The 25,924-nt window shown below is 42.2% G+C and overlaps 1 protein-coding gene across 24 annotated transcripts in view; it reads right to left on the bottom strand.

Annotated features, from left to right (window-relative positions):
* NCAM1 (neural cell adhesion molecule 1) overlaps positions 1–25,712 on the bottom strand; it is a 362,325-nt gene extending 336,613 nt beyond the window's left edge. For 6 of the 24 annotated variants that reach the window (XM_061440321.1, XM_061440322.1, XM_061440323.1 and 3 more), the window contains exon 1: positions 25,337–25,687. In XM_061440321.1, coding sequence (XP_061296305.1) covers positions 25,337–25,388 — 52 coding nt within the window. In that variant the 5' untranslated portion in view covers positions 25,389–25,687. Of the gene's footprint in view, positions 1–25,336 lie in introns of all 24 variants that reach the window. The other 18 variants (XM_061440319.1, XM_061440320.1, XM_061440318.1 and 15 more) reach the window with 9 other exon arrangements.
* Between the last annotated feature and the right edge of the window lie 212 nt (positions 25,713–25,924).

The following is a 25,924-nucleotide window of genomic DNA, read 5'->3' as shown; positions in this document are numbered from 1 at the left end:
GAAGGCAGATTCTTTACCCTCTGAGCCATCACAGAAGTCGAAAATATAGTATTTTAAAAACTGAATCATGTTATTGCTCCTTTCCATCATCTTAAGGCCCAGAGAGGCCCCCACTGAGCCGCCTGCTTCTGGCCACTGAGTGCCATTCCTCCTCTCGGGGCAGGGCCTGTTTGCTCTACCTGGCACTTCCCACCTTCCCCCCTTTGCCTGGCCGCCTCCTCCTCCGTCAAGTCTCTGCGTTAATTTCATGCTCCTGAAAGCCTTCCTGGACCCTGAGACCGTGCTGGGTGCCCTTGCTACATGCTCTTGTAGCACTGGTGTTCACCCTAAGAGGTTCTCTCCTTTACACCCCTTACCAAAAGGGGGCACAAGAGCTGTGAACCAGAGGACAGGAGTGCTCCAGTCACATCCATCTCCTCCGCCAGCGCCTGCACCACCATGAGTCACAACACCAGCCCCTGCACCAACCTCCACACCCCCATGCCTGCCTAAACCTTTTCAAGGGCTTCTCAAGGCCACCTTCCTTGGCCAATGTCCCCATTTTTCTTTCCTTTTGCTTTAACGGTAATAAATACACAACATAAAACTTGTCATTTTAATCATTTTAAGTGCACAATCCTGTGTCATTAATTATATACATAATCTTGGGCAATCACTATCACTATCTATTTCCGAAACGCTTTCATCACCCCCAAATAGAAACTCTGTACCCATCAGACAATAACTAGCCCTACCCCCAGCCTTTGTAATCTACTTTCTGTCAAGACCAGGGCTTTGCTTATTCTAGAAATGTCATAAGTGTAATCATACAATACTTTTTCTTTTGTGTCTGGTATATTTCATTCAGCAAAATGTTTCCAAGGTTCATCCATGTTGTAGCATATATTAGAACTTCACTTCTTTTCATGGCTCAAATTCTGATTTATACACATACACCACATTGTGTTCATTCATTCATCTATTGATGATCTTCCCAACCCAGGAACTGAACCCAGGTCTACTGCATTGCAGGCAGATTCTTGACCAGCTGAGCCACCAGGAAAGCCATTGATGAACATTGGGTCTTTTCCAGTTTTTAGTTATTGTGAAGTGTTGCTGTGAATGTTGGCATAGATGTATCTGTTTGAGTTCCTGTTTTCAATTCTCTTAGGTTCATGCCTAGTCATAAAATTGCTGGGCAATACAGTAATTCCATGTTTAGTCTTTTAAGAAATTCCCCTTTTGATAAATACAGAAGTCTCACGCCAGTACTTCCCTGGTGGTCCAGTGGTTGAGCCTCTGTGCTCCCAGTACAGGGGGCACACAGGTTCAATCCCTGGTTGGGGAACTAAGATCCCGTGTGCCTAAGACATAAAATAAATAAATAAAGGTTAAGGATTTTTTTAAAAAAAATAAACAAATTTCATACCTACCTAAATACCATGATATGCTACTTCTCTACTCCTGACGTGGACGCTCTCCCTTGAGAATCAGCATCTCTAGGGAACATGCAAAAGCCTTGGCCCCTGGCAAGACTGTCCATGGTCTGGCCCCATCTCCCTTTTCCATGTCATGGTCCTCCTCCCTGTGCTCTAACCCTGCTGTGTCCCTGTGATTTCTAGAGGGCTATGCCTCCACGAGCTCTCTTTCTCTGCCTACTCCCCTGGCAAAAATTGTCCAAATCTCCCTGCATTTTCTCTGGTCTCCCACAGCACCATCTCTGCACCACGAGGGCAAAAAATACCACCGCTCTGAATTGTTCAAAAGGGTAGATTCCATGCTGGCCTCTCTAGGCTCACATAGCCTGCCATCAACCAAGCCTACACTGTATCAAAGTGCAAGACATTCTGAAAACAAAACTTTACTGGCATAAAATTTCAAGGTCAAAACAGATGGCAATGGGCTATCCAAAGGAAGTTTCATCTATTTAATGTAATAAAGTACTAGTATAAATATGTTCTATTGATCTTTAAAATGCTACTAAATACCATATTTAATATTTCATTTGACTGCAAATGTCTCAAGGATAGGAATTACATTTTTCTAACTTAAGCCTTCCTTCTTTATTATGAAATATAACATATAGAATAATGAATTGCATGAAAACATGGCTTAATGAATTAGTGTAATTCAAATATAACTCAAAACCCAAGTAATCACCACCTAGTTCAAGAAATAGAATGTTGTTAGGCCCCCAGAAGCCTTGCATGTGACCTTCCCAATGATGACCCCTTCTCTTAGGGCAGTTATCTTTAAGTAGGTCCATATCTTTGAAAATAAAGATCTGTATCCCAGTTAGGCAACTGAAAGCTTCAGTTTAGTCCAGTCACTCAGTCGTGTCCGACTCTTTGCAACCCCATGAATTGCAGCACGCCAGGCCTCCCTGTCCATCACCAACTCCCGGAGTTCACTCAAACTCACGTCCATCCAGTCGGTGATGCCATCCAGCCATCTCATCCTCTGTCATCCCCTTTTCCTCCTTCCCCCAATCCCTCCCAGCATCAGAGTCTCTTCCAATGAGTCAACTCTTTGCATGAGGTCACCAAAGTACTGGAGTTTCAGCTTTAGTATCATTCCTTCCAAAGAACACCCAGGGCTGATCTCCTTTAGAATGGACTGGCTGGATCTCCTTGCAGTCCAAGGGACTCTCAAGAGTCTTCTCCAACACCACAGTTCAAAAGCATCAATTCTTCGGCGCTCAGCTTTCTTCACAGTCCAACTCTCACATCCATACATGACCACTGGAAAAGCCAAAGCCTTGACTAGATGGACCTTTCAAAGCTTACGAAAGAATAAATCAATGTCCAAGATATTTTCATAGAGTCTCACGGTATGTGCATGAGACTCTAGACAGTGAAGGACAGAGGAGCCTGGCGTGCTGCAGTCCACGGGGTCGCAAAGAGTCAGACACACGACTTAGCCACTGAACGACAACAACATGGTATGTCATCAGCAAATGTGTTGGGTAATGCTTAGTTTCACTGCTCCATATTTTATAACATCTTTAGTTTTACCTACCAAAATCAATTTTAATAAAATAATAAATTTCAGATCTTCAGTAGTTTCACTTTGGCTTTCACAGATTCCACTGGGGAAAAAAATCTCAGGTCCATTTATTTCCCTCTCATATACCGGCTGTGTGTGTATACCAATTTTATTGAGATATAATTCACATATCATACAATTAACTATACAGTTAAATGGTTTTTAGTATATTCATGGTTGTCCAACCATCGCCACAATCTATTTTAAAACATTTCATCATCGCCACCTCCCTAAACCCCATACCAATAACAGTCACTTCCCATTTTACTCCAAGCCCCCAGCCCTGGGCAACCACGAATCTATTTTCTGTCTTTATGGATTTCTCCGTTCTAGATATTTCATATAAACGGAACCATACAATACGTGGTCTTCAAGTGATTGGTTTCTTTCATTTGATATAATGTTTTCAAGGTTCATCTATGTTGCAATATACATCAGTACTTCATCCTTTTTATTTCTGAGTAATACTACATTGTATGGAAATACCACATCTTGCTTACCCATTTATCAGTTAATGGACATTTCAGTTGCTTCTATTTTTGACTACAATTAATCATGCTGCTATGAATATTTGAGTACAAGTTTTGGTACACAAGTACGGGTACCCTGGAAGACTGAAACTGCCCAGTCATATGGCAACTCTATTTACAATCTGCCAGAACACTTTCCAAAGGCGCTGCACCATTTTCCATTCCCAGCAGAAGTGTATGAGGCTTCCGATTTCTTCACATCATTGCTAACATTGTCATGATCTGCCTTTTTTAAGTACAGCTGATTTACAGTATTTTATCACGTTCAGGTGTACAGCATAGTGATTCAGCATTTTTGCAGATTAGACTTCAGTATAGGTTATTATAAGAAAATGGCTATAATTCTCTGTGCCACAAAGCATATCCTTGTTGCTTATCTATTTTATACATAGCGGTTTGTATCTGTTACTTCAATACCCCTAATTTGTCCCTCTCCTCTTTCCTCTTCACTTTGGTAAACAAAAGTTTATCTTCTGTATCTGTGAGCCTGTTTCTCTTTTGCATAGACATTCACTTGTATTATTTTTTAGATTCCACACAGAAGTGATACAGTATTTATCTGTATAACTTCTTTCATTAGACATAATATCCTCTAGGTCCATCCTCATGAGTGGGGAGTACTAGCCCACTGTGATTCTGACTTGCGTCTCCCTGATGACTCACGATGCCATGCATACTTCCCTGTGCTTACTGGCCATGTGTATATTAGCTCTGGGTTTTCATAGATGTGTTTTATCAGACTCAGGTAGTCCTTTCTCTTCCTAGCTTGAGTGAGTGAGTGAATGTCAGTGAGTCATGTTTGACTCTGCAATCCCATGGGCTGCAGACTGCCAGGCTCCTCTGTCCATGGGATTCTTCAGGCAAGAATACTGGAGTGGAAGCCATTCCCTTCTCCAGGGGATCTTCCCAACCCAGGGATCAAACCTGGGTCTCCCGCACTGCAGGTAGATTCTTTATTATCTGAGCCACCAGGGAAGCCCAATAATTCCAAGTTTACTGAGTGCTTATATCATGGTGTTACACTTTGTCAAATGACTATTTTTAGCCTCTACTGGTCCTACGTTTTCTAAGTGTATATTGGCTACTGCCATTCTTTAGAACAATACCCAAATACACACTGAAAGTTTATGGACTATTCAGCATAGGCCCAAATTAAACACAAATTCCATAGACATGAATACAGCACAAAGCAATTCAAGTGAAATAAATGATGTCATAACAGGATCTGTGTTCAACTATCAAATAACCAAAACTGTTCAATATTTAAAGAAGTCAATAAAAAGCTCTTACATTGATAGCCAAATATACCTAAGCCAAGTAGGTTTTAGAAAACTTTTAGTTTACAACTTATAATTTAAAGTAAATATTTAGTGTACAATTTTGAAATCAGTTAACCACCTTCTAATATTTAACCAAAAAAAAAAAAAACCATTAATAGAACAATAAGTTTTGACTTCTTGATGACACATAATCACTTTGTAAAAAGATGTATATACGTTCCCTCCCTTATAAAATTCAAAGCCTAATTGGGAATGCCATAGACTGTGTGGAATTTTTTAAATGCTAAAAACATGTAAAGGATATTAGCCCAGCCCAAAGTAACAGACCTCCAAAATAACTCCAAAATATGTACATGTTGAGGTTCTGGAAACTACATTGGCTCATAAGACCAGTACCAACTAGAACTGACTAGAATTAGGAGATTAGGAAAAGGCTTCACAGAGATGTATTTTGCCAGAGCACAAGAGAAACACAGATGAACTAAAAGTAGCTCATCTAATGAGATCTTATTAAGAGAAAGCTTCAATAACATTAAGAACATTTCTGCTGTTTATTTTCAATGTTTATTTTTGACCAGTGAATCGGAAAATACAATGAAGCAAAGATGTCATTATTCAAATAATTTCAAATTTAAAATCAATTTTGGGGGGCCAAATTATATCTCAAGATGTTAAATCAAATCACATATTTTCTCAAAAGACACTACTACATAAGTCACTTATTTTTATATTGATTATCTCACCATAAACCCCAAAACACAAAGATTCAGGGTTTTTTGGTTCATGCTTAATCCTGCTGAGATTTACAATATTGCAAATATTGCCCAAGTCTCAATTTAATTCTTCTGAAGTATGGAGCAAGGAAGGGTGCTTGGAAAATTACAGAGATCTACAGGAACACAGATCACTTCCTAGTAAGAAGAGGTACTCTCCTCTTCACCCCAACATTCAGGATCCTAACCCACTGGGACTGCACCACACAAGAGGCAGTGGCCGAAGGGGCTCTTCTCCCACAAAAGCACTGCACTGATTCTCCAGCATTCAGCTTCTCCACTTGAATGGAATAAAAACCCTTTTGAGAACAACAATTACAATCCCCCCATTTTTTTCTCAGGCACACTATTGGACTTCTTGGTGCAGGCACAATGCAAATAAGGCAAGCTTCCTTTCACAGAGTGATTAATATGCAACGACAGCCTGCTTTTTTAGGAGGATGTGAAGAACCACCAACAAGCTTTTCTAAACCCAGAGGTTTCTACAATTATTTCCACTGTTTATTTTTAAACAGAAGATTACACAATAACGCCAAGCGCTTTAGCTCTAATTTGCCAATATTTTGTAAACAATGACAATTTAGATTTTGAAACCTTTTGTATCATATTTTAAGTCTATGGTCGACCATGGAAGCCAATATATTAATTTTTCTCCCTTAAATCTAGGAAACTCACTTGTGTGAAACAGAATTCAAGTTATATTTTCTTTTTAAGAAACTGCACTTTATTTTTAAATAGCAAGACCTCTCTGGCCTATACCTTTGGCAAACTCATGATTTTAAAAATTTATTATAAATTCCAAACTAAGAAATTAAATTTTATTGGTAATCCTCTAATTTACATGCATGTGCCTTTATAAAACATATGATTTTTTAAAATTATTGTTAAATTCAATATGAGGCTATGCCTTGATAGAAAATTAAATGAAATTTGTTCAATAAAACAATGTCACAAAGAAAAGGGAACTTTTGTGCTACAGATTATATACATATGCACATTTATTCTCAATAAAATAATTTATGAAGTATCATGTTTCCCTGGTGATTTTTAACAAACTTTCCAAGACAATGCGAACTATGAGATATCAGACCTTCCTTACTAAAAATTTCGCTTATCTCTCTCTTTTAACCTATCTACACAGTCTCATGAAGAGATTCCAATCATAAAGAAAGAAACTCATCAACAACTCAAACATTTTGCTCTGGCTGGATACAAATTTTTCTCTTCAATGTATTAAATGTCAAAATGCAAATTTGATTTTTACGTTTTTTTTTTTAAAACTTCTATAATTACAATTTTAAGACGTTATATACAGATGAGACTTATGACTTTGAATTGAATTTCAGTCAAAATATTTCAAAATTATGTATAGGTCAATACTTATAATCAAACCTATAGCCTAAATCAAACTTCGGAGAAGGCAACGGCACCCCACTCCAGTACTCTTGCCTGGAAAATCCCATAGATGGAGGGGCCTGGTGGGCTGCAGTCCATGGGGTCGCTAGGAGTAGGACATGACTGAGTGACTTCACTTTCACTTTTCACTTTCATGCATTGGAGAAGGAAATGGCAACCCACTCCAGTGTTCTTGCCTGGAGAGTCCCAGGGGCGGGGAGCCTGGTGGGCTGCCATCTATGGGGTTGCACAGAGTCAGACATGACTGAAGTGACTTAGCAGCAGCAGCAAATCAAACCTACCTTACTGCCAATAGGCCCAAATTCCAGGCCATGTAACAATGAGGCAAGAGGAGCTGATAGTGACATCTAAGACCCATCAGTTTTCTTCCAGGAGAGATACTAGCATTATCTCAGGGAAATCAGCAAGTCATTCAAGATATTCTTGCTTTCTTGTGAAGCCAGAGTGTTTAACACTGCAAGTCCCTTCCATGCCTAGATTCTCCAGACATCACCACGTACGGAACCAACCCCACATTTAGCACCACCAGATTCACTGTAGGTTTACACTGTTCTCTTCTTTTGTACTTCTAATTCTAAATTAAGGATTTTGTAGTTATAAAAGAAACAGAAAGAATTTATTTCTTCTACTCTGTAAGCAAATAAAAAGATGAAAGTGAAGACTAAATTAACAATGGAACTCCTCATTTTAAATCCCTCCTGTTGAGTTTGTTAAAAGAGAATATAATTTTAAACCCACTTACTACAAAGAAAAAGTTTAACATTTAGAAACACATACCTACATTGTTAAAATAATTATACATACTTATAATTTATGTTTGCTGAAAATATACTCCACTATACACAACTGTTACGGTATTTAAATAATACAGTGTAACTGCCTGAGGCTGTCTGCCATACCTAGTCTCTTACTATTGCACAGGGCAGCAAAAACACAACACAGAGTAATATAACACAGATTCACCTCCCAGTGACTTCAAAATCATCTGCTGTAAATATCTCTAGAAAACCAAATAATAAACGATCATCCAGGTTTCTTATTTAGATACAAAACTACTCAGTACCTAAATCAAATAATGTGTGAAATGTTTATCTTCTAAAAAATTAATTCCTACACCTAACTTGGCTATGAAGAACTTGTAAACCATAAATAAATTCTTTTATGAGAAGGGAGGAGGAGAATGAACTGTCTGCATGACCAGTTATCTTAATTGAGTCTGACCAGTAATTTAAATTCTGATTCCAAAACCAATTTAGCTCAGAATGACCTCAAACTGTAATCGAGGGCAGTTAACGGACTCATTTTCAATCTCTTATCTTCAAAGAATATCACACAATGTCGCTTTTTGGCTTCATTATGACAGATGGTTTTCTTTGATGAAAATTTTAAAATTTAAACATGTCATGAGTAACTTTAAACTACGTACACAAAAGGGAAAATCTGAGAAAGGAATAAATAGCTCTTAGTTATCTTTTTCTGACATTTCAAGGTTGTCTTTGGTATCTCATTCCACAGGAATAAATACTACAAATGCAATTAGAAAGAGCTTAGAAAGCAGTTTAATTTTTTTTTTTTTTTTACAAAACTAATACATTCATCTTAGACCAAGGAACAGAAGAGTTATCCTGTAAGTACGAAATTAAGTGAATATTTCTAATAAACGTTTTTGCTACTCACCAAGTCTGGGACATCGCCATTTGCAAATGTGTTCATGAAACTGCTCTTACTCTGGTTCACAGCATCACTGCCAAGCCCAGGTCTTTATATCCAAGAAATGTGGGCTCTCAGGCCACCCTGGCGTCTTTTGAGGACTCCTTAGTTCAGAAATTGTTCAACAATCTGAGACCGGCCCTAAGTTCCTCCTTGTCAATTCCCCTGAAGGTGCCTTAACATTCATCCTCTTAGGTCTCTGCCTTTGATGCACCCCTGAAGCATGTCCCCCTTCCTTTAAGAACTCTTCAAGCTTCTTTCCATCTCAAAAATTCCATACTAAACCATATGAGATAAAAGATTTCAGAAATAAGCTTTGGCTTATAGCAAAACTGAACCCTGAAGGAGACAGGTCATCAGACGGTTCTCACAGTCTGCTCCAAAATTAAAACAATTTCTCTCTTACCAACAGTCCTCTCATACCACTATCTTCAACCACACACACAGACACACAAACACACAGACACACACAGGTAACCTACAATATTAGCTCATCTCCCATCCTGCATTCTTCTTCACTCCAGCAGTCTTTACTGCACATTTATTGATGGAGAAGTTAAATGACAGCATCTTTGTTCTTGGGGATATCAGGCATTTGAGAGCGGAAGTGCCCCACAGCAAATAGGAGAATTAAATGAAATCCTGACTACTGAATAAAATATCCCCAAACCATATCTCCCACTCAGCTTACAGAAAAAGAACAGTCAGACTTATACCCTGTCATTTGCAAAATGTGGGATTCTCTTCAGCTGATAGCTTAAGAGAATAAGCTACTATCTACTAACTACTATCATTAGTACCTGATAGCTTAACACAGGTACTAATGAGCGGGTTTGCATGTCCCCCACCGAAGGGACCAGGTCTGTGCACGATCACCCTGCAGTGAAGCCCACCCACATGGAGCGTCCCCACAGTCTTTCAGCGTCTCACTCCTAATTACTAGTAGGCATCCAGGGACCATTCAAGTTTGAGAAATGGAATGAGACAATATGAGACACAGCAGAGATGCTAAACCCAAAGTAAAGAGGAATTCAAAGGAAAAAGACAATGCAGGAAGCAAGGAAAATATTCTAAATACTCAGGGATATAAAATGTGTTGCATCAAGAAAGAAGAGGGTGCTACCACAGAGACATTCGGACCACATAAAAGAGTTCTTAGAAATTTTTAATATGCTGTATGTTTACATCTTTTTGTGTTCTTTATGTTATATATGTTAGCAAAACAGAAAATTCAATAGAAATGTTGGCAAAAAACTGAGAAAACCTCCCAGGAAACAAAGGACGGAGGCTTGGTGAGACCAAGAAATGAGTAATAGGCGACAGAAGATAAGAAAAGTCAGATGATCAATCCAATTTCCAAATAAGCGTTCCAGAAAAACAAATTTAAAAGATACAAAAATATCAAATAAATGATGTAGGAACATTTCCCAGGACTGAAGGACATAAATTTTCACACTAAAAAGGCCCACTAAGAATCTACCCCAATAAATACTATAAAGAGAAGATCCTAACGCCTTCTACAGGAGAAATAAGTTTCATGCAAATTATCAGAAATTAGAATGTACTGAATTTCACAGATGCAACAGAAAGTTAGAAAGTCTGGAGCAACATCTTCAAAATTCTCAGGAAAAACAATATCCAATGTAGAGAATTATATACCAGGCAAATATAAATGAACTGTCACAAGCTTAGAAAATTTACAGTCCAGACTGAAAAACGGAGAAAACAAAATAACCATATTTTAACATATTGAGAGGGGATATATACTTCAGTCTGAGAACTTAACCATGAATTAGTGATAGGTACGTAGAAAACTAAGCTAAAAAAACGGAAGCCATAATACACTCAAAAAAATTCAGAAAACTATAAAAGAAAGGTAACAAGGTCACAGCATTGATAAAGGCTCAGCTGTGAATAATATTTATATGGTAATAATAATGTAAACATTAAATACTGACAACAAAAAATAGAAAAATTGCAATATTGGGAGGCCACGGTAAAGTAGGAGGGAGTGGGAAGTGTGTAAGAGTAGTAAACTCCCATAGGAAAAAGTCAATAAATAATACCTAAAACTGGAAATTCAGTTCAGTCGCTCAGTCGTGTCTGACTCTTTGCGACCCCATGAATCACAGCACGCCAGGCCTCCCTGTCCATCACTAACTCCCGGAGTTCACTCAGACTCACGTCCATTGAGTCAGTGATGCCATCCAGCCATCTCATCCTCTGTCGTCCCCTTCTCCTCCTGCCCCCAATCCCTCCCAGCATCAGGGTCTTTTCCAATGAGTCAACTCTTCGTATGAGGTGGCCAAAGTACTGGAGTTTCGGCCTCAGCATCAGTACTTCCAATGAAACTGGGAATTAAGAAAGTATAAATATGGAGATAAAAATGCGGAAACAGATAAATGAGTAGAAAGTGGTTGTTTCAGAGGGGTCAAAATCTAAGGTTGGAGGGCTAAGGAGGGGTCAGATGGAGTAGAAAGAGCTGGGACTGGGGATGAATGCTTTTTGTTTCAAGTCATAAAATTATTTAACTTTTTAAATGTGGACAGTTCAATTTTCCAAAAGCAACATTAAATTCAGGAAAGAAGAGAGGGATGACAACCAAGTAATTGCAATTGCTTGACTAGTTAGGATCTTTAATCTCAAGATATATTTAGTATAACTTAGCAGAGAAAAGAGAAACGAGCTGACCCACCTTATCTTAATGGTAAATAACTGTGGGCTGCAAGCCAAGCTGAGAAGCTATATAGTATAACAAAGTCACTTTATAAGAATGAAATATGAAATCTTTGTCCTAAATCCTTGGGGATTAGAATGTGTCGAGTCAATTTTCCAGATGACTAACACTAATTACATTACCTCTTTCATAGATAATGGTACCTATGCTTATGTTTGCTTTATTTTTCAACTATATGGGAAAAAATCATAGCTCCTTTAGCACCTAGCACAGAGCTGAACACAAAAGACATATGCTCAATAACTGAATCGGTTTAATTGTTGCCTGCTGCTTGAAAATGAGGTTTAGTTATGAATAGGCATTATTTATACTGCACTGTTTTAGAGACATTCCCTTAGCATCTGTGATGCATAGGGCTTTTTTTTTTTTTTTTTAACCAAATACTAAATGGCTAAGAGTGACATGTTTTCTATGTTCTTGAGTTTGATTCTCAGCATTTTCCCATCCATTCAAGTTACTGCATCTTCTTCCATCAGTGTACCTGTACGTAGCAGTCATGTTTCCTTGATGTTAATCTGAATATAGGAGTCTTTATAAATGTGGTAGAGTGTAGAAATTAATTAAGAATATATGAGCTCTTTCTGAATAAAGGTCTAATGTCTTTATTTAATGTCTAACGAATCAAGTCCCATGGACAGAGGAGTCTGGCAGGCTACAGTCCACGGGGTCACAAAGAGTCGGACACGACTGAGCAACTTACACTACAAATGAAATGCATACAGTTCAGTGCATGGACTTGGGGGTTATCTATTTTGGCTATCCAGAGGCTTCATTCCTTTACTTCTTCATTCTTTCTCTTAATTTTCATTCTTCATGCTCCAAAAAAGAAAGGCTGCCAGACAAACGACTTCCATTATTAATGAAGTGCTACTAACAGGGTCTTTATCAGCAGCCATTACTTAAATATACCCTGATGCTGGGAAAGAGTGAAGGCAGGAAGAGAAGGGGACGACAGAGGATGAGATGGTTGGATGGCATTACCAACCTGATGGACATGAGTTTTAGTAAGCTCTGGGAGTTAGCGATGGACAGGGAAGCCTGGCGTGCTGCAGTTCATGGGGTCGCAAAGAGTCGGACACAACCGAGCGACTGAACTGAACATGCCTCCACCATTGACAAGTTTAATATTAACTCTATGCAAATAGAAAGAAGAATCTATATGAACTCATTTGTTCTATAAACTTCTACTTTTCTCAAAATCGAGACCACTTTGCTTTCACTAAGGATAAAACAGCTAAGCAATCAGCCATGGCATTTCTAACTCAGTCGCAACTCAATGGTGAGTTCAACTCTGAACTCTCAGAGAATGAAAAATAAATGGAAGAAAATGTGACTCTAATTATAATCAATACTTAAATCCAACAGTGTGCACCCCTTCACTGTGAACTTTAGCAGAAAGAAAGGAAATGGGGAAAAAATGGCTGAGTTTACTATGTGCCAGACAGTTGTATGAATTACCTCATTTTATCTTCACAATAACCCTTTTAGGTAGGTATTATTATCCCTGTCTCACAGATAAATAAACTGAGTTTTTGGAGAGATTCAATTATTGGCTCAAGGTCATGGACAGCAGGAAAGCCACCTTTCAAAATCAAATTTGATATAAAAGATCCATGGGGCACCCCCCTACAGTATGCACTGCCTATAGAACACCAAAAACAGTAAATTAAGAAAGGAAGGTAATTTATAATATCAATTTAAATCAAAGTGCCTGCACTGAACTTAGATCTTCTCATGCATACAACAGCAGGTCTTTAAGGTTTCCATTTGTGTCCTGAATAGAATTATCATATAGCAACCACAGCTTCACTGGTGATTGGTGGAACCTACTGTGGACAGAACAGACACTTGGGAGATGAAATATAAACAAAAGAACACTGGAAAAGTGGTCAATCTCAACCATTACCATCCACTCCTCTGCTGATCTGATAAAAGCAATGCGTCTAAAATGTGACAGGCAGGACAGATTTTAGAAGATTTTCCATGAAAACTAATGACTAGAGGGATGGTATGGGGAGGGAGGAGGGAAGAGGGTTCAGGATGGGGAACACATGTATACCTGTGGTGGATTCATTTTGATATTTGGCAAAACTAATACAATTATGTAAAGCTTAAAAATAAAATAAAATTTAAAAAAAGAAAGAAAACTAATGACTAATGGGTATGGGATTTCTTTGGCAATAATAAAAATGTTTAGAAATTTTTAAAAAGGTATGTGCGTGTTCCTACCAGTCTCTCTTGGCTCTTTCCCTTGGTGTGTGGGTAGTGCCAGATGGCCCTGAGCTTGCAGCCTTCCCAACGACCTCTTCTCCCCTTCTTTTTGGCCAAGTGTCTTAAGGTATCAGCTCTTCCTCCACCTTTGACTCTAAGAACTTGAATTTCACTCTCCGACTGAAACTACTCTAACATTTCCATTCTCCTCCGAATCCAAAGATTCTCGAGTCTCATCCTCCTTATTCTCCTAACCACAACAAGCACCGCTGTCCTCTTTGTCACGGCACCATTTGTTTTGCAACTGGAACATAAAGCTCATTAGAGAAAGCTCAGGTTGTATAAAAATAATCTTCTTTCAGTCTTAAAAAGTGAAAAAGATTTTTAAAACAAAACTGAGATTATGCTTATAAATTCCATTTGCTTTCCAACTCTTCTACTTAACATTATTATCCTTCTCTAACCCAGGCATTCCTACTTGCGAGGCTCTGGTCCCCTTTATTTGTTCACCATCACTTCATAAATTATGGACAAGTACCATTCTAGATGCTACATAAATACATCAACATAAACACTCCAGGTGTGATAAAGACTCCACAATGTACCAGTTGTAACTCATGGTGTTTTCCCTCCACTGAAAAAGGATTAAAAATATAGACTACTATGACTCTGTCTTCTTGATCTCCTTAGCTGGGTTACCTCCAAGCTTCCACCCAAACATGCAACAGTTTCACATACCTCATCCATGCTAAATCCTTCCTTTAAACCTCTTTCAGCTCTCATTTACACTGTGAAGAGTTTTCCAATCTCCACTGGTGCACAAGCAATCTTTATCTTGCCTCGACACTCTGAGCCACGTACTGGCTTTAAATGCTACCTGGTATTCCCAGCCGTCTTTTCATTCTCTACTAGACAGTAAGCTCTCTTACTATCAAGGAATTGTACTTGAGAGTTTTGGGGTTTTGTTTTACATCTGCAGCTAACAGACTGCAGCAATGCTCAGTAAGTATTTTCACTGATATTGCTTCTCCCTCTCCCCACAAACCCATTAAATCTCTTCCCAATCCCTTCTCTGCACTACAGACAGTTTTCCCTTCTCTCTAGTCCTATATTCTTTCATCTATGACATTAGCTTTCTAACTCTTTTGACCCGAGTCATAACATGATATATGTTTTCCATTACAACCAGATCAACAAAAGTATCACAAAACAGTATCTACCCTTACTGTATAAGATATACTCTCTTTCTATTTTATTCCATTTCTTCTTTCTCCCTCTTTCCCCCTTCCTTCCTTTCTTTAACACTAGTAGAAGCCAACTGAATAGATTCCACCACCCATGGTTGAAAAATATTGACCTATAAGTTAAGACACATAGATGCCCAATTTTTTCCTAAAACCTAATGCGCATAAACGGAGAAGGCAATGGCACCCCACTCCAGTACTCTTGCCTGGAAAATCCCATGGACGGAGGAGCCTGGTAGGCTGCAGTCCATGGGGTTGCGAAGAGTCGGAAACGACTGAGCGACTTCACTTTCACGTTTCACTTTCATGCATTGGAGGAGGAAATGGCAACCCACTCCAGTGTTCTTGCCTGGGGAATCCCAGGGACGGAGGAGCCTGGTGGGCTGCCGTCTATGGGGTCGCACAGAGTCAGACACGACTGAAGCGACTTAGTAGTAATAGTAGTAATGTGCATAAAACTGAGGGTATCCATTCTTCATCCAAGGTAAGCCCTTCTTCCCAATTCCCTATCAGGCTGACAGTACCATGATTATTGCATTACTTTGGGTTTATAGCATCAATGTTTTTCTATCTCAGTCTGCTACCATTTTGGACCTATCATTTCCCTTTCTGGCTGATTTGTGATCTCCAGGGTGTCCGCTGTGGATCCTTTTCATTCTTACCCAAAGTTACCACAAGTGTATCTTTCCAAGATTATCTGCTTTATAAAATATAGATATATCACAGTTGTATTTCTTTAACAAGCAGCTCTGATACACAAAATTTGATTTTTGTAAGACTTTTCAGCTGTGTGTGTATTAATAAAAGGTATAGTTAAATATTTTGGTTTGTGGTGAATTATTTGATTTGATTTTCCTATTCAAATGAGGAAATTACAGTTTGAAGATATTAAGCAACTTTCACAGATTAACTAGACTAGTTGGTAACAGAGCCAAATGCTGAACCCAAATCTTTTAAATCTAAGCCCAATTGTTCCCTTTCTTCACATACACATCTTCCTACTCTTAAAACAAAAGACTTTCATTGCACTTCACAGGCCTTCAGAGCAGCTTTAACTGGATCTCCCACCTCCCCGCCTCTAAGTTCTCCATCATCTAGCTGACTTTTTATAATGCAGCAAAAATCCTTTCACCAACTCACAATTTTGTCCAGCCCCTATACTGCTTGCCACATAAAACTAAAACTTCCTTTAAGGTCTGCAACAATTCTCCACTAATTCACAGCTGGCATCAAATGCAGAGCCTAACACAGCAGATATTCCATTGCTGTAGCTGACTATACCCTTAAATATTTTAAAAAATGATTTTTCTTACATCCCCAGTAGCACCCCCTCCTTTGTTTAGCATTTACGATTTTAATAAGACCTGTGCCAACATCCAGTCTGCTTTCATTGCTCCTCAATACCAAGGATCCTCCAGCTAGACGCATCTCCTCCTACAGAGAACTGGTCCTTCCTCTTATTTATCCTGTGTCCCTGGAGCTTGAGATCAGTAGCTCTGCCACACCTTTTTCCAGACACGAAAACCAACTAAGATGATTTTTGGCTTTCTGAATAATTCTCACAATTACTGCCTGCCTCCTTCTCTCTAGGCACTTACTCACACAGTATCTTTCAGGATTTCCTACCATCTGAACTAAGTGTCTTCGCCCCAGCCATCTGAAAGCCTCTGCAGGACCAGTATAATACACTTAAATGTATTTTGTTTTTCCCCTCGGCTTCCAGCACAAACTCTGCACATCCCATTTACACCTGTTTAATAACCATTTCAAACAAAACCTCCATGGAGGATAAACTTTAAAAACAAATACTGAGTTCCATTCAGTTTAGTCGTTCAGTTATGTCCAACTCTTTGCAACTCCATGGACTGCAGCACACCAGGCTTCCCTGTCCATCACCAACTCCCACAGCTTGCTCAAATTCATGTCCATCAAGTCGGTGATGCCATCCAACCATCTCATTTTCTGTTGTCCCCTTCTCCTCCTGCCTTCAATCTTTCCCAGCATCAGGGTCTTTCCCAATGCATCAGGTGGCCAAAGTATTGGAGCTTCAACTTCAGCATCAGTCCCTCCAATGAATAATCAGGACTGATTTCCTTTAGGGTTTGGTTTGATCTCCTTGCAGTCCAAGGGACTCTCAAGAGTTTTCTCTAACACCACAGTTCAAAAGCACCAATTCTTCAGAGCTCGCTTCCAGTATCCATCTTACATATGTGTAAGATATTATCCACCTTGCATATGTGAATTAGTTAAGCTCACCAAGACCCACAATGCAGGTGTCACTTTTCCCATTTTACAGAGAGGGCGAGCTCAGAAATGCAGCAACGTGTGGAATGTCAATGACAGTGACTTTGACCTAGACCTGTCAGACTCCAAAGCTCTTAATACTGCCTACCACTCCCCCCTTATTTCCATCAGATCCAGAAGCCAAGCAAGTTCACCTTTGCTTGGCATGTACCCTGATGCTGTGCTAAGTCACCTCAGTCGTGTTTGACTCTTTCGACCCCGTGGACTGTAGCCTGCCAGGCTCCTCTGTCCACTGGATTCTCCAGGCAAGAATACTGGAGTGGGTTGTTATTTCCTACTCCAGGGGTTTTTCCCAACCCAGGGATCGAATGCTTGTCTTCGATATTTCCGGCCCTATAGGCACATTCGTTACCACGGAGCCACCGGGGAGGCCTGGCTGATCCTCTATGTATTCAAATTATCCTAACCTTAGAAAAGGATGAAATGCAGTCAGAGAAAGTAAGTTACAGTCCAAGCTTCACCTGAGTAAATCACTTACTTACTCTCCTAGCCTCAGTTTCTGTTTCAAGACCTAACACAATCTGGCCCCGAGAATTGTTTTTTCTCCTCATCTCTGGCCATTTCTCCCCAAGCACCCTACACTGTTCCCTAGATACAACTGTTATATATCCACGTCTCTATGCGTTGGTTCTACTGAATCACCTCTTCTTCCTCCTCCATCCACTGAAGGCAAACTGACGCCCCTTACCCACCTCAAGGGAGCCCCAAGCCGAATTACTTGTTTCCTTCCTTGTGCTCCAATGGTATTTAATTCATGTCTGTATTTATAAGTACAGGATGTCTCCCCCACACTGGATGGTAAGCTCCAGAAGCAGAGACACGCCTTACTCGACTCATAACTGAAACCCACCACAATTCCTGAAACTGTTTGACCATCACAAGGTTTCAGGAAAGTTCGCTAAATTGAGAAAGTCAGGAATGTCTGTTGTGATTCAACCAAGATTTGTTAAGCAGTCAATCAACCATGCCTTCAACTAAGAGGAGCATCTGTCCTTCCTACTTCACAGAGAGGTTTTTAAACGTTACCTGTTTACCTCCCCAACTACCCAAAGATGGATGTCCCCCTGATAATATCTCATAGCACCCTGCTCCTTTTCTTAGTTTTTAATCAGAATATGTAACTATAAAGATGTGCGTGAATTACTTTAACGTCTATATTCCTCCACAGTCTTAGACTGGAAGCTCTATACAGAGATGTATGTTAAGCTTACCACTGCATTCCTAGCACCCAGCACCTACTTGATTAATATTTACCAAATAAAAGATATGAAGATGAAAAGACACAATGATCAAAACCTCTGTGAATTGTATACAGATGATAAACCAGATACACTAATTAGGATTACATATCCAGTTTATCCCCTTTGATGGCTACAACAAAACCATCCAGTATCCTATGCCTTTAGTTGGCAAACCTCTTCCAGCCTCACCAATAGGGCACTTATGTTTGACTCATCTCAGTAAAAAGAGCAATTACCTTACTTTTATTCCAGTTTGTAATTTATAAAAATATCTGCGGTGAGACATATTTAATCACCTCAGTTCTCACTAAAGACAGTCTATAAAATATAGGTCAAATAGCTTTTTCTTTTCAAAAATAACTTTGATTTTGATACATGGCTCTCATCTTCAAAGCACTACACAAACAACCTTTACGAGGTACAGGTACACGCTGGAACAATTAGTTTGTATTCTCAGGCGAGTGGGCCCAGGCAGGCCAACACAGTTGCCACGGCAAGTCAGGTGTTTGCATGGACTCCTTAGCTGCATGGGTTCCTTCCAAGGCTCGGGGGGCGATGCGGATCTGGTGACATGTAACTGTACTCACAGTCAAAAGCAAGAGAGTTCTGAATTGCCTTCAAAATCACAGACCTTTCGGCCCCATGAAACCCAGAATCCTTTTGCTAACAACTTTCAACTTCCCAAGACCCCCTTCTCTCTGAAGTATTCATAACCAACAACATGGCAGGCATATTTAAAACAAGATTTTTAAGAATCTAGTTCTAATCAATGAAATACAGTATTTTAACATCCTTTTTTAAAGTCTATCTAAAAAGAGAGCATGATGTCTGCATAATTTTTTTTTCTAGATCCATATACACCCCTCTTTCTCTTTAATAAGCACAGCTCATGTGCATTCTAAAATATTCACAAGGTCTCTAACAAGGAGGTATTGCTAATTTTCCCACCTCACAGAAGAGGAAATGAACTTAGAGAACTGAATTGACTCACCCGGGATCAGACAACTAATAAAGGATCTATGTGCCTGGGGTGTCACCCGAGGGCCACCGGCCACTCTTAATCTCTAGGCTCTCCTACTCGTAGGGTTCCTTGACAGCAGAAATTAGGTCATCACAGTGCTTTGTAATTCGCCACAGAGCTGATGATAAAAAGCTGGCACTCAATAAACATATTTGATGAACTATTTAAGAGAATACCTATTATAACCCAATCCCTACTGGCATGACACCACTATGAATATTCCTAAATGGTGAGGTAATCTGATCTCTCAGGAATGGTACAGGATGGAAAACAGGGCCAGATGTTGCCAGGGTTTGCAGCTACAAATCAAAACGTACTCAGTGAGCATATCCAGTGGAACACAGGTTAGACAAAAGCCTGTCAAGTCCCACCAGTGAGGCAATCTTTGAACTGAAGTCACATCTACAATCATATCTACATATATCTGGAGAAAAAGAATGCCTAACAGGTTTATTAAAACCTTTAAAACACACACATGCACAAATACACAAGACAGACCAAATGTTTTCTTCTTCTAGCACAGTCCTCTTTGAGTGATTGCTTGGAAGTCAAATTAATTCTGCAGGAAAGAAAAAGTGTGGCTACCTAACTGAAAACAGTGAACTCAGTGGCTGCGTGTAGACACGGCCTAACAGCATATCAAGTGTAGTGTATTGAACGTGCCTGAAAGGCCGCCATTGGCACCCACACCAACATCAAAAGGCAGTGCTCCTAATGAGGATCTTCAGCCAAGAGACGGCGTTTCAACACGGTGAAACAAAAGGGCATAATGGCACCACTGGCAACGCCAAATAATTTCCATCCCTGTACAGCAGCAAATGGTTTTCAGTGTGGCACTAAGATGCAGTAACAAAAAGGGCTAGAGTTGACATGCCTCTGACCTTCAGATGGCCTTCTGTGTGGTACCACTCTACAGTAGTTAAGGACATTTGCCTGTATCGCTGATAGTAGGTTCATGACACGGTTTTCTCATATGAGAAACTCTGGATCTCATAGAGACCTATTCATCAAGACTCGGAGAGGTCCTTGGGTATTCACTCTTCCTAAGAGGCCGACTCTGACAATACTGCTCAAAGCCTCATTGAGTATTTTAAGAGATGTATAAAATCCTTCTCTGAATCGTATTGTTTCTTCCTTTTTAACTAAAGGAATCTTAACCTTGCCTTCTTGATTCAAACCTCAAACAGCCGTTATCATTATATGGCCTGCAGAGTCAAGTTTTCAATGTGGTTTAATTTGTAATTCATTTTTAAGGTTGGAAAAAAGTGCTATGTATAATTTCCTGCCCCTTCTTTTAACATTTCAGAAGTTTCTCAGCCTATATAGTGTTAGGTGAATTGACGGATTAATAATACCTAAACTGAAGAATTATCAATTATGGAATTTACATTTAAATATTTATATTGACAGCATAAGACATGTGTGTGCTCAAAACCTCAATACTTAAGTAGCACAGGAGAGCCTTTTAAAAATGCCTTTGTCTCCTGCCAGAGTGACTGTTCCCAGAAGACTGACGAGGGCAGGTGCCAATCTCTTCTCTCCTCTCCCTGTTGACTGGTTCTGCTCTCCGGCACCGCAGAACCAAGATCAGCAGGGAAAGTTCAAACCGTTCATTAGCAACAGGTAGTCAATCACTTACTTTTCACCAAGACAGGAAGGACTGTCTGTAAAATATCTTTGGAGGTGTGCCATCAGCACTGAAGTCCCTTTCAGTCTGGGAAGCAGCCCCCGTCCTTTAACTGTGAAGACGTAAAGGTGGGGAATTCATCAAACTAATATTAAATAGAGGCTTTGTCACCTTAAAAGACTCTGCTTGGATCAGAAATTCTGAAGTCCCTATTTCAAGCAGTGTGAAGTTTACAAGATACTGTCTGTAATTTACAAAACTAGGTTCTGCAGCAAACAAAAACATCTGTCACGTCAAAAGATTAGTATTTGAATGACAAAATGGTGCTATTTATTTTGAAAGGCAATTAGGATGTTCCCTATGACAGAAAAAAAAAAATACAGATATAGATCACTTACATTAAATAACATATTACCTATCTGAGGAAGCTAATTAATGATAAATGTATTCTAAAGAAAAGTGCTATGCAAAACTCTCAAAATTGGGGGTTTTTTCCTCTCTTATTGCTGCTTTGACTAAGCACCTACAGTCCTTGAAAACAGCACATCCACACCATGAAGTTTTTTGCAAACAATTACTACTTTAATTCTTGAACTATCAAACTCAAGAAACAACCACCATTTAAATCAACAAACCCATAGCTTAATCAATTAGCATAGAGACTTCGATGAACCACCTTATGGAACAAGCATGTGTCCTGCTATTTTAACATTATTTTCAAAAAAAAAAAAAAAGATTCTTGGTAAAGGTATCTGGGAAGAAGTCATCAAGTTTAATCTGTCAGGGGAAGACAGGGGAAGCTTCTTGAAAAACTGACTCTACAAAACAGTAAGTGTTAGACTATGAGATTCCCTGGTGGCTCAGGAGTGAAGAATCTGCCTGCCAGTGCAAGAGATGAGAGTTCAATTCGTGGGTCAGGAAGATTTCCTGGAGAAGGAAATGGCAGCTCACTCCAGTGGGCTTGTGAAATGCCATGGACAGAGGAGCCTGGCAAGCTACAGTCCTTCGGGTCGCAAAGAGTCTGACACAGCTGAGAGATTAAGCACAGCACAGCTCTATTACATTCCATTAAACTTTGTTCAGAAACATACATTACTGATCTTAAAATGAAAACTGATCAAAAAAAATTTTAGCTCACCATAACTGTATTGACAGCAAATTCTGCTGAAACATATCTTAATTCATTTAGAGAATGATATCAATATGTATTATATATATACATGCAAGCTAGCTTTTGGGTAGCAAAGGTGCTCTTTGTTCTTAATCTGGTGCAACTTATTAGAAAACCAGTCCTGATCACTCCCTGACTCTTCCAAGTTGGCAGAGAATTGCAAAAATTATCAAATAAATATGACTTAACAACCATTCCAGATCATTCAAGCAATTTTCCCACAAAACATCTAAAACGGCATCACGATAAACTCAAATGTGTAATTCCACAACCTTTCACTTTATTACTAAGGAGCAGAAGGCACCAAAATGACAGCAGACACAATTCCTTTGGTATATTAAGATGAACACACCTTATATTTACATTTTCATGTGTTCCCAGCCGGGCAGTGACTTAACTACCATTGTCCCTGGAGATGCTAGAATATTGGAGGCAAACAAACAAACAAACAAACAACAACAACCCTAAAACGTGTGTGTATGTGTGTGTGGGTGGGAGAGAGAGAAAGAGGGAGAGAGAGCAAGACTGCTCTGTTATTTCTGTTTCTGTCCTGCCCCTCTGACTTGAACTCTACATTGGTTTTTTCAATGGTGAAAACAATACTTTAATGGAAAATTATTTCTCTTTGGAAAACCGCTCAACTTCTTTCTTTTGTTAAGCAACCTTGCATGTGTTTCTCGTTCGTTCTGCCTTCTCCCCATCCTCACGTTACTAGGGCCCCCGAAAGAGGATGCTTTCATTCCAAACACTGGTCAGAAAGCCACCCATACCTTGGCAGCCAAGAACAGCCAATCTGGGATTCCCTGGGCGTGTACCTGCTATAACTCCCTAGGGAATCCCGACACCAAGAGCTACACCCATCACGGGGTTGGGGACAGCTGAGCGATCCCCCAGAGCCCCTCAAAGATCAGGTCTGTACGGTCATGCCCCCACCTAGGGGACAGAAGGCCCCAGAATCACACAAACACACTCGTGCGGTGCAGGGAAATCAATCGCGCGCCGGAGACCTACCGACACGACGTGAGAAGACCTGACAGGGCGCCCCTGGCCACCGGGCAGTGGGCACAGAACCAGGGGTCAGCCGGGGTTGGCCCCCCGTCGGGAGGCTCGCCCCCGCCGGCCAAAGCCCCGCCCCCGGCGTCGCCCCCGGCCCGAGGCGCGCCGGTCAGCGCACGCGCGTCGGTGCGCCCAGCCTCTGCGCCCTCCCGGGCCACACGCTCCGGCCCAGACGGCTCGGCGTGCGCGCGCGAGCCCGTGTGTGTGTGCGCGTGTGTGTGCCAGAGGAGCGGGAGGGATGGTCCAAGCCGGCGTGCAGGAGGCGCGAGTGGGCGAGCACCGGCGGGTCGGCCCGGGAGACCTTCCTGTGACCACCTCGACTCCATGTTATCTCCTCGGAAACTGCGGGCCGGGCAGGGGGCCGGCCGCAGGGCGGGGTTCCTCCCGGCCTGGGCTTGTGGGGTGAGCGAGACCGTTAGGCTGGCGCACCGGGAGACCGTGCTGGCAGCCCCGGGCCGCCACCCGCGCCGAAATAAAAAGCCTCTCACAGCTTCCCGCCCAGCCAGCCTCTCTCTGATTGGTCGCTGGAGAAGAGACCCGAGTTGGCTGGAGGCGGCGGCCGCGCGCGGCTCTCGTGCCACCCGGGGAGGGGGCGCGTTGGGTGCTCCCCGCTCTCCCGCACTCCGGCCGGGCGGTCTACGGCCGCTCCAGCGGCGCCTAGCAGCGGCGGTCGCAACACACAGACCCCTCCGCCCGGCTCTCATCGGGCGCTTCTCCCAGCACACGCCCCCCCACCCCCCAGCCTAGAATGTCCGCCCACCCCACCCAGCACTCAGCATCCCCGTCTCCTTTATTCCCGTCCGTCAGCTCCAAAACGCAAATCCTGGGGCGGGGTGGGGTGGAGTGAGGCAGGGTGGGGTGAGGCGGGGTGGGGTGGAGTGAGCAGCTGGAGGGGAGGGTGGGCACGCACAGAAAAATCTTCCAGGGAGGCTAGGATGGAAATACCCCGAATGGGGGGGGGGGGAACACCACCTCCCTCCCGGCCGCCAAGGTGTTTTGGGCGGCGGCGCGGCCCCCTCCACCCGCGGGAGCATCACTACTGTCTTCCTCCTAGCTCCCTATTGTTCGCACTTTCCCAGGATCGGGAACCTCGCCCAAAGAAAGGAGACTGAGGCGAGGTGTTTCGAGAGGCTACCTGCCATTCTTCTCTCGCACCGTGCAACACGGGGCTCGCGGTGCGTGTGAAGGCACACGCGCGCACACACGCGCGCACACACACACCAGGCAGCCCCGATCACGCCCTCCTCGCCCTCCGCCCCTCCGCACTTCCTCCTGTCAAAACGCAGCGCTCGACCCTCCCATCCCTCCTTGCTCTGGGCCGAGAGCAGGCTTTGCAACTAACCAGCAATTTGGCAAATGAAAAACTAACGTCATATCGACAGGGAGGTGCAACAACGGCCACACAGCCCTGAGATTCTGCCCATTTCGCCCCATTTTTGCAAACCGTTATTTCTCCGGGGCGGGGAGGGAAGGGGGTAGGCGCAAAGGCGGCGAGTCCCACTTTATTAGACCCGGGGAAATAACGATCGCGGGCGGTTGCCCCGGCCTTATTGTTCACTCTTCGTGGGGCAGGGGCTGAAAACCCCTTCCCCACGGAAGCCGAGCCTGTGTGGCTGCACCACCGAGCTACGGCATCCGCCGCCCGCTTTCGGGGATGGAGCGCTGCCCATCGCCGGCGCGACCGCAGCGTCCCCGGGAGCGGACGGTTCGGCTCCCAGCGCCTCGGGCACACAAAGTGGGAAGGGCGGGCGCGCTGGAGGGGCGCCCGGCGCTCGCTGCGCGGGGAAGCTGTCCCGGTCCAGGCAGCCCGGGAGGGCGCGGGGTTCGGCTAGGCTGCAAGGACGACGCGCTCCTTCCTCAGCTCCAGGAAAATGAACACCCTTAGCATTCCACGTAAAACCACCCCCAAATAACAGCGTTCCTCGGGGGACGAGGAGGGGGCAGAGGGCAATGAGCATATCAAATTGAGAATAATAATTTTGAAAATGTACCTGCAGTTCCCAGGAAAAACAAAGTCCAGATGAGATTCTTAGTTTGCAGCATTGTAATCTGCTGGCCGGGAGGGATGTTCTTGCCGCGGTAAATTCTCTGCCCCCCCCTTGCAGCGAGTGTGGACGGCGGCAGAGCAACAGACCTAGGGGCAGACAATTGCCAGGCTGAGTACGATTATTTTTGCAGAATTGTTTCCTGCCAGCCGCTGCCGAGATGCGTTCACGCGCTGATCGGAGAATGAGTGACAGTCCCAGCCTCAGCACACTAGCAACTCGGAGATCCTTGCGCTGGCCCGGGTTCGCTTTGATGGAACTGGGGATGGGAGCTGGGGGCGGGGGGCGGGGGTGAGAACCTCACTGTGTCCTTCCACCACGCCGGCCACAAATAGTGCCTCACATCAAGGAGGTAAGAGAGACAGGGGAGGCAGATGCGGCCGCCTGCAAAACGTGGCCTGGAGCCGCCGGAGGAGTCGGGCTGTTTCACACGCAGTCTTCCAGGCAGAGCTGGGATTTCTTCTTTTCACAATTCTCCCAAGCCTCCGCGGTCCTTAATGCCGTCCAGCCTTCTTTCATCAGGAAGCTTGGGTA

This window comes from Bos javanicus, chromosome 15, assembly GCF_032452875.1.
Source record: "Bos javanicus breed banteng chromosome 15, ARS-OSU_banteng_1.0, whole genome shotgun sequence".
Lineage (NCBI taxonomy): Eukaryota > Metazoa > Chordata > Mammalia > Artiodactyla > Bovidae > Bos > Bos javanicus.
The sequence above is the reverse complement of the archived record's forward strand: the minus strand, read 5'-3'. Positions and strand labels throughout refer to the sequence as shown.